The sequence below is a fragment of the Geospiza fortis genome, unplaced genomic scaffold (assembly GCF_000277835.1).
Source record: "Geospiza fortis unplaced genomic scaffold, GeoFor_1.0 scaffold54, whole genome shotgun sequence".
Taxonomy (NCBI): domain Eukaryota; kingdom Metazoa; phylum Chordata; class Aves; order Passeriformes; family Thraupidae; genus Geospiza; species Geospiza fortis.
In genome coordinates, this window is record NW_005054301.1 from 10,283,076 (window position 1) to 10,293,348 (window position 10,273).

Sequence of the window (10,273 nt, forward strand, 5' to 3'; positions counted from 1 at the left end):
GCATTAAGCTCAGTAGGTAGCTGTAAGACTACACACATAATCATGCAGTAACGTTTTCTTGAAAAGCACGCTGGAAAAAAAGCAGGAACCCTGGGTCTCTAAATGCTTGAGGTTTGCCAACATAATTGCCAGTATGCAGACAAGTCAAGATCTTAATTTAAGTTTTAAAATTTTGCTGTGCACGTTATTTTCTTCCAGCCAGCTGGTATCAGGTCATACTGAAATCTGTCAGTGTTTTGACACACATCAGGCTGTGACAGATTGAAAGAAGAATTGATGCTGGAATAGTACAAAAAGCTGAGAAGTCATTTGGGTCAGCCTTTCAGAGAAAGACCCCCAGTGACTCCTGGTAACAGAGAACCCGAGCACCCCTGGTGTGCAATGCTCTGATATGTATGACCCCTCTCTGACACAGAAGCTGGAATGCACTGCTTGTGCTCTTACATGATCAAAACAGACATGGCACAGCTGAATCAGCACATGCAAAGCTCCAGGTTGAGTCCCAGTGAACTGGCCAGTTTACATCTTGTGTCTCTTCTCTCCACTTGTCCCATTCATCTCTCTCCTCACACAAACAGGAGCCACCTACATTACAGTCCCTTGATCTGATCAAATTCTATGATGTTTTCATTGTGTTCGTGAGGTATGTCTATGTTATAAAACGTGCAGTAGGATTTAAAGAATTAGTATTGTTCAGACCACAGAATGCCATGCTACACTACTAAATACTGCAAAAGCACGAAAATTAAAATATAGTGACCTTCAAAAAAAAAGAGGTTAGGGTAGGATTTTGGTAGAGCTGCAGAAGTAGCTAATGTTTCGGATATTACTTAACTGAAGCATTAAACTCTCTAGACTGCTACTGAAGATCAATCAAAAGCTGTCTTTACAAATCTCGCACAGGTTGCTATTTACCAACATTGAAATCCAAGCAGGTATAGATTTATTGGCTAGCTTAACAAATTTTATACCAAGTTCAGATTTAAAGTACTCACCATCTGGGTCAGAAATCATGTCCAGAAGAGATTTATCCAGAGTGGATTTGCTCATTATTTTTTCCTCATATTCAAAATACACATCCAGCTTTCGACTCTGTTTAAGAGTAAGTGTTAGGGTTAACATCTTAAAATTGTGAAAGAATATTTAGTTTCTCTTTCAAGAGGTATGCAGTTTAAGTTATAAATACAGTTTTAAAAAATTTATTTTTAAATAAATTATCAGTAAAAGTAACTAATGCTTGCATTATAATATGCTTTTATTAACTCTCAGAAAGTTGATGTGTATTTAATAATCATACTGAAAGTGAAAAAGCAAGTTAAGCAAGGGGTGTCTGCTGTGAATACTGAACTGGAAGAGAAGCTTTGTTTTCAACCATGGCTTTGCCACAGCTGAAAACTATATGCCATTATACACATTGCTATGGTGTAAAAAGAAAAAATAATGGTCAAGCAAATATTATGTCCAATTTATTCTGAACCTCCAGGCTCCCAGACCACAAGACAATTATTCAATGCAGATAAATATGGGAAATTCCTTTATACATTAAGGCGTCATCCTGAAGAAACGTTTGCAACTGCCAGCTTGGGCTGGTACGGAAATACTACCTCAGATCAAAGGCTTGCCATAATTCACTCACACCAAAGATGGAGAAGTTTATAATTAGATTATCTTGTTGACACCAGAAAACAAGTCTCTCATTATACAATGACACATCTAGATGTTGAGAAAATCCTTTTTAGGGAGGATGGCACAGGGACTATACAAAATTATTGAGGCAAAAGCTTTATGGAAGACATCGCATGGCCATGCAAGTAAATGACTGCATTGCAGCACATCTGCACAAACAGATAAGTTTTGCACTTATTGATCGTGATCTTACAAGCTAAAAATAGAAAAATGCACTCCAGAACTTATTTTAAAACATTCCATTACAATGCAGATCATTATGTGTGTTTGAACATTAAAATGTAGCATCACAACCAATGTTACAGCTACTCAGCTTACAAAACCTTAGTGTCTGGTAACTAACTAAATCCTGATGTTTGAACACATTCAGCCATGTATTGGCTCCAACAGGAGACTGGCAGAGTGGATCTCCATCTTGCTGCTTTGGAAGTGTGTCAGGTCCACACCATTGCTGCTGTGAGACTGAAATGATAATGCCAGAGTGAGCAAGAGTCACCTTGCTTTTCTTGAGTTAAATGATTTGAGAATTTTTGCCTGATAATGCCAAACTGCTATGGCATATTTTATTCAGTGCAGTAGTAGTTGTAATGACAGGACATAAAAACTTTGGAAGTCTGGTTTTCACATATTCCTGAAATCTACTAAAATTATTCCTGAGATCACAAATAAAAAAATTAATTTCAAGAAAGTTATTTTACCATCTCTCAAAAAAAAAAGGTGCTTCTCTAGCATAAGGCTATCAGGATATTTCACCTGCTGAGTACTGTAAGTTCCTCAAAAAAAGAGCTAGAGAAGAGAAAGCAAAGTAAAAAAGATATGAATTACAAGAATATTTTTATATTGAAAGCATATGGTGATTAGCTTATGATGCAGGTAGCTATACAATGCTTCAATTTCTCAGTCACCACTTACTGAACTCCTTGAGAAGAGCAGTTACTTGCAAAGCAACAACTTAATTTAACGCTTTTGTGAATGCTTGCAATTATAGCTTATAAAGTAAATTACCATGAAGAGCACTCAGACATGACCCCCTGCTACTTTTAGGGGCAGAAGAATGTCTTCTGTTGATTGTTATAGTGACTATGACTACATAGAAGATGCATGAAATGAGGAAAAAAAAAAGGACTTGAGCTTCTTTCAAGCTATATTTACCTTGAGTTTATGTTAAAAGAGCAGTATGAAGTCTGAATAGAACCCAGCTACCACCCTTTTTCCAAGACCTTACATCACATGCAATTTGGTATCTGGTAAACCATGTGAGACCTCAATTCTACAGTGCCTTGGAGATTTTCTGTGTTACAGTTTCCTTAATTCTCTCTATAGACATAAAGCAATTGCAAAGAAACTAATACAAATTTTTAAGTATTTCCATTACATTCACTTGCTTTTTGTATTTCATCTACATTAGTATCTTGTTATGTGAGGCTAAATTCAATGATTTTAAGTTTAAAGTATTTTTCCCCAACAAAAGGCATCTAATAAAAAAGGGATTGTCTTGAAATGTGGAAACTTGATCTTATAAAGTTAAATATATTACTGTTGAATTTGGCAAAGCCCATATTATCTTAGCTGCTGATCTGTTTACGAGAAATTGATTCAAATGGCATGTAAAAATGTACAACATAAAAAGATTCACTGATTCTCTGTATTTGTTTACAGATCAACTTCTAAATAAAATTTTGTAATTCAAACATCAATTTCAAGAACAGACTGACAATTGTTAACTTACTTGGAGCACAGGATAGGTAAAATTCTTCTCAGCCATGTGCAACTTTATGACTGTTTGACTATGGCTGCTGAACAAAACAGATTACCAGCAGCAAAAAAAATTCACTGGTTGCATATATGTGCTATACTTTGAGCCTAAACTGAAACATTAATGATACATGTACACTCACTCTCCAAAAATTTCCCAGAATTACTGCTGAAGTGTGAACTCAGTACTCTTTGGGGGAAAACCCCCCAACTGAAAATCCCAAAACTTCAGGTCCATGTGGTTTTTTTCTATCCATTGTCTATTTTTTTTTCTATCCACAATAGGGACATCAGAGGTAAGCAGCAATGTAAAACTTTTGAGACTCTGTCTGATGTGACAAACTAAAGAGATGGATCAATGTGGTAAGTCTGTTCAGCTGCTTCTTCACTAGATAACTAATGAAAGTTACTAGCAAAGATCTAATTAGGGCAATATTTTTCTTATACCTGTTTGCTAGGAATTGGATGGACACCTAATCAAATTTCATATGGGTTACTGAATAGCCTTAAACACTACTAGTTACCTTTTGATAGATATCCCAGATATGCCACATCAACGAGACAGTTCTCGAAGAGCCAACTTGTCTAAGAGGTGCTGATAAGAGCAGATGTCCCATTTAATTTAAATAAGTGCAATTTTGCCCACTCAATGGCTAACTCACAGGCATGCCAAGAGGAAAAGCTGGGGAATAGGAGCTAAACAATCCTGTAGATTCAATAAAAAACACAGCAAAGAATATGTTCTTATGGGTGCCAAACTGGCAAGCAATGTGAAGAAAATCAATAATAATAAAAATAATAAAATAAAGATGCATTTACTTTTACAGTTATTCCTTTTCTGCCTCTTGCTCTTGACTTTCTATTATGACATCTTGTTCCACACTAATCTCATTCAAGAGACCTCTCTGGCTGCCCCTTCAGAAACAGGATCCTACATTGCAGTTAAAGTGCCACACTTCAGCTTGCTTTTAAAAAAAATACATTTGTGAAAGTTTTCAACTTATCATCCTTAGAGATAGGCTGTTTGTAAGCCAAAACTTATTTTAGGGAAAATTACTGAAGTGCATGGGAAAGTCTACTTGAGCACTGTACTCCAAAATGAACACAATTCTTTTTAAAGCAAGTAAGTGGAGGCAGGACTCATTAAAATCTCTTAGAGGGTAATTTTTGTAGAGACTTGCTGGAAACGCTTCTATCCTCTTTACACTACAAAAGTTCTTAATTTTAAATATGCAGAAGAGAGAAGACATTTTTCTAAGAAACTATCTGAGGTCTTTTTTAAAGATGCTGACAGAGAAAGACCAGAAATAACTGTCTCCAGAATGAGGGAGGCTGGTCAGGTAATTATAGTGTGCTGCTATGGAGAGGAAGAGAAACTCTGGAAGAAGGCTGGGAGGGGCAGACACAGCCAATTCCTTTTCACTGAACTGCACAGAATGATGACTGGAGGGTCACTGTAACTGAACTCAGAAAAAGCTGTTGTAACTAGAAGGTTAATGAATTATCAGTTCTGAACTACAGAAAAACAGCCTGGCCCACTATGACGTACATATTTCACAAACACATACCACATGGTGTAAGACCAAAACGTAACCTTATTTAAGACAGAGTACTTAAAATAGTGAAATTCCTTTAAAAATATGAATTTGAAAAGCTGAAAGGCTACTGTCAATCCCAATTAAGCGAATCCCAATTAAGAGATCATTCAAAGTATCAGACCTTGAGATCAAGCAGAAGTAGAGACACATAATAAAACCATGTAGGAATTTTAAAAATAACTTAAGCCAAATACAAGTAATTTAAGACAGACAACAATACATATAAAAATCTGCCGCTTAAATTCACATCTGTAGAATTCTAGCAAGAGATTATCTAATCTACCCCCCCAACCACCATTTTACAAAAGTACATGTGTGCATCTTTATATTTATGACTTAACATACATCAGTAATTCTATTCATATTATAATGACATGCAAACATATGCATTACTTGAAACTTTAAAGCAGCTACATAGGCAACTCTAGCTCTAAATCTGTTATCTGTTGGGTCCAGACCTTCAGTCACCAGCTTCAGCAGAGGAAAAAACCAATAAATGCAAAACAAGGATGCATTTGTTCTAAGCACTGACAATAAATACTTGATGGCTCGCTTCATGAAAAAGTGATGCATACTTTCCATTATTTCACTAAATCTTAAGCCAAAAAACTGCCAGGACCCGTAAGTATTTGATTAATTTCTGGTTTCCTCTTGCTGTGTCTTAGAAAATGATCCAAGAGAATGTGGAAAGCAGCTGTAAACTGAACATTAAAGTATAACCACAAGAAAAATTTAGTTCACTTAGTATATCTAAAGCAGATCTTGTTGCATTCTTTGCATAGAACCTTATATAGATAGTGAAGAAAAATGCTCAAATAATTAATATCGTAAAATCCCATAATGGATAATGCAAATAGTCTATTTTAAAGTATGAATGCACTTCCTGATTATTTTAGAAGTGAAAATACAGTAACCTGAAGAAGAGCATGGCGTCCCACTAGCTCCTCATGACCTTAGCACTTACTTGCAAAAAAGAATCACCCTTATCCTAATCTGGTTTCATTATATAACTGTGTATAAAACCTCTTAATCACAGAGTCAATGTCTCATCAGAATTTCTTTTAAAAGTACTGGATGAGACACTGCCCTTTTTGAGAGTATTTTTGAGGAATCCATTAGGTAGCATAATGTCCTGTCTAGTAAAATTCTACAGCTCAAGATTGAAAGATACGTTTTCTAACATTGGAGGGTGAAAAAAGAGGAGAAAACGGTCATAAGAAAGCAGGTGGAATAAACTTTACATTGATTCAGTTAAAAGGCTTTGCCATAAGCAAATTTCAATAGAAAAAATGTGTCTGTCTGCATTAGTTTAAGGCAGTTTCCTAAATATCTGGAGATGAACTGATGCTTTCTAAATCAAAAGAAAAGATGATGGAGATGTACATATCAATATATTGAAGAAACTGCATAGCCATTTGTCTCACAATTTTCTTTGACATTTATACAATAAGAAGGTAAAGAGCCTGAGCACTTTGCAGTACCAGAATTAAGAATGGTGGAGGAATGGACCACCACTCCTAAGCCACTCCCTAATAGCAACTTCCCTATCAGAGCAGCAAGCCAAGAGCTGGCTGAGTGCCCAGATAAGGCAATTCCTTCCACCTCCAGGTAATCAAGTGTGTTGCTATCATTTAATGCATCTGACTCCAGCTCACTGCCAATAGGATACTGGAAAGCCAAACTGATGTAACTGCCATTCTACATCTTGCTCTGAAACTTGCTTTCCAACCAACAAATCCTATATAGAATACTACTGGTCTAGGCCTGACATTATCATGCCAGTATCTTTCCTGGAAAAGTGAATTTACAGTCAAGGCATCAAAATATTAATATTGTTGACTTCAAGACTTCAATTCTGACAATTTAAAAGCAGTACTTTAATACCACTGAAAAAACTTCAATTTTTTTCAGTGGTATTAAAGTACTGCTTTTAAATTGTCAGATATGAAAACTGACCTACCTAATAGTGTAAAAGCCCATATACTAGCCCCTACAGTAATGAGCTAAACACAGACACTTACCTCTTCTCCAACTTTATAAATATGTAAAATGAATTTATTAATTTAATTGCAGAATTAATCCCTTGTTCATATGGAGTACTTAAAAAAAATCAGTAGCAATAATAACTGAGGACAGATCTTACATTCTTTACAAATGTTAAAGCTAGCTTCAAAACACATTGCCTTCCAAGAATTTTAAGTAGCTTGGGGTAAAACTCTCTAATTACTGATTTTCAGTGAGACTTGGTGTTTGAAACACCTTCCAAAACTGAAAAGAATTTCAGCGTTTCTGAAAGCCTCATCTACAATTTCTGTTTTCATGCTGTGAAAACAAATCCATTTTCCAAGTTATCCTGGCAGTAACCAGGGCCTTCACTTGACATGAATCCCTCTGCAAGGTCTCTGACAAAAGCAGCAGACTTAAAACAGGAAAGATAAACTCCCTTGTGAAGTTCTTAAATTATGCACAAGACATCTAACACAGACCCTGCTGGAAAGACCACTTCAGTAAGTTGCATCATTATTGCCACATCACTGGGTATCAGTTTTGCTGGTGAGCAGTCAACAGTGCCCTTCTGACAAACACATACAGAACAGAAGACTGCTTACACTGAAGTAATGAATTTGCCATGAATTGCCAAAATACTACCATCATAAACTTATTTTTTGAAAGACTTCAACCAAACGCTTGTGGCCACCATTAAAAAAATGAGAATATACTAGTAAATTCTGATAAGAAAAGTACCTTTGTTCTTTGCCTTCCATGCAGAGGCATTCAAAATTCATTCTCTCTTACCCTTCAACTAAGTAATGCTACACAGTGAATTCTGAAAAAGTAGCACCATTGAGAAGGCTCATTTTCTTATCTTCACTGCCCCAAATATATTCCTTAAGTTAAGGAGTACTACTGACAGAAAACTCAAGTTAGAGAGCAATTGTACCTTTATGTGCTCCAAAACGGCTGTTGCAACATTTGTATGAAGATCAATGAGCCTCTTCTTTTCCAGAAGTTCTGGAAGAGAGCTGAAGAGATTAAATACAAACTAACCTGCTGATTTGCACTGTTAGTGGAACTGTGCACTGTATACAGTAGGCACTAAAACATTTATAGAATAATAGAACGGTCTGGGTTGGAAAGGACCTTTAAAAGCTATTAAAATCTAATATTACAGGATAGGGTTGGAACTAAAAAATGACAACATATTGATGTAATGATTCTCCTAAGCATACCTGAAGAAGGGGATTTCACTATTTTTTTTTTAATGAAAGAATGAAGAGGTTGGGGATTTTGGTGGAAGAGTGCAAGCAAATCTATGATGCACTTAGTTTACTTGTCTTTGCTGAGGAAAGACTCCAAAGTCAAACACATTGTGGAGGTTACATATGCAAGCACTGGTTTAGGACCCTGCATTTAACTCTATCAGAATTATAAAGCATTTAAAATATATTACAGAGCTGAACAGCCTCCATTTAAAGATATTTATTTCAAAGAATACTAGAAGTACAATAACAAAAAAATTAGAAATGGTTCGCAGATAATTAAACAACAATAATGCATTATTGACTACTTACCTGACAGCTGAAGTTAGCTTAGCTGTATTATCTGAAAGCATACTTATTGCTCCTTCATCCTCCCCTTCAATGCCCTGGGTTTTGAGGAAGGGTTTGAAAAGAGAAATAAAGATAGTCATAATAAATACAAATATCATGCATGCAGATAAAGTCAGTACATTTAGAATCTATTTTCTCATAATGGTATTAATGTCTGGATTGTGTTTTTCCGTTAGTATGGAAGTTATATAATTGCAACACCAATGAACAAGAAATTGAAACTTCTCATGAAATATAGTGCTTCTAGTCCTACTTTTAAGATCATATCATGCCTAAAATTCAGCATGCAATATAAATTTTTGTCCATGGGATGACAAGGGCGGGCTAGGCATCTCTACAAGCCCTATTATGTGTTTTATTAGATAAAACACAAAAAGGTGATAAAACTTACCATGATACTTTTAAGTCTTTTGACTTCATCTTCCTGGGCTCTGTAAGATTCCAGTTCTTGCTGAACAGACTCAGCCACCTCTGGAAAAGGACTAATGCAATAGTCTGCATTAAGATCACTTAAATCAACCAACTGAAATACTAGAACCAGACAATAAAAACCTTTTTGGAAATAACAATACACAAATCAAGCAGCAGAATCAAATCAATGAAAATAATGACATCTTGACATAATGTAGGTTTACTTTAATTTTCTTACTGTAGGTTTACTTAAACTTTCTAAGATACATTCACTGCTTTCAATTATTTTATGTAGTTTTGGTAAAAACAATTTTGAGCTCTGTAACAAAGAAATAACAGACAATTATCATGGACAATGAATACTGGCAAAGATCATTCCTTATGTAGTGGTTTGACCCCGGTTGCATGCCAGTTGCTCACCAAGTGACTCCATCACTTCTCTCCTCAGCAAGACAGGGGAGAAAGCAAGGTAGAAAAACCCCCCAAAGTCATAGGTCAAGATACAGGTGGTTGAAAAAAAGGAAAGCTTATGTGTGAAAGCAAAGAAAAACTACAGGTTTTATTCTCTACTTCCCTCCAACAGAGGATCTCTGGCCATTTCCCAGGAAGCAGAGCTTCAGTAGGCAGAGCAGTTGCTCCAGAAGAAAAACATTTTTAAAAAATCCCACTGAATGCTGCACACTTCTCCTTTCTCTTGGCTTTTACTGCTGAACAGTGGAATGGAATGGAATGGTACAGTATGGTATGGAAAGGTATGGAGTATCTCTTTAGTCAGTTTGAGTGAGCTGTCCTGGTTATGCCCCCTTCCCAAGATCTTGCCCACTCTCAGCCTGCTGGTGGGGAGGAATGTTGGGGAGATAGTGCTGATGCTGTGGGAGCACTGCTCAGCAGTAGCCAAAACACTGGTGTGTTATTGACACCCTTCCGGCTACCAATGCAAAGCACAGCATTGTGAAGGTTGCTGTGGGGAATGAAGTTCATCTCAGCCAGACCCAGTACAGCTTACAAAGAAAGGCCCCCAAGATAGAAAAGATTTTCAAAGAAGCTTAAAACAGAACTGCCATATATGAAGTATACTTAGAGTTTATATTGACTAAATTAATACAAACTGTATACCTTTACAGCTTACCTGCCCTTATGCTTTTGCCAGAATTTATCAGATGTAGTTAAATCATAGGACTTCTTATTTTTTTTCTTAGGTCTTGCACCTGC

The 10,273-nt window shown here is 36.2% G+C and overlaps 1 protein-coding gene across 1 annotated transcript in view; it reads right to left on the reverse strand.

Annotated features, from left to right (window-relative positions):
* Positions 1 to 10,273, reverse strand: part of SCFD1 (sec1 family domain containing 1) — a 45,660-nt gene that overhangs the window by 20,332 nt on the left and 15,055 nt on the right. Inside the window, exons 10-14 of the mRNA XM_005417625.2 lie at positions 10,191 to 10,273; positions 9,042 to 9,132; positions 8,612 to 8,685; positions 7,981 to 8,062; positions 996 to 1,092 (exon numbers count right to left, since the gene is read on the reverse strand). Coding sequence (XP_005417682.1) covers positions 996 to 1,092; positions 7,981 to 8,062; positions 8,612 to 8,685; positions 9,042 to 9,132; positions 10,191 to 10,273 — 427 coding nt within the window. The remainder of the gene's footprint in view (positions 1 to 995; positions 1,093 to 7,980; positions 8,063 to 8,611; positions 8,686 to 9,041; positions 9,133 to 10,190) is intronic.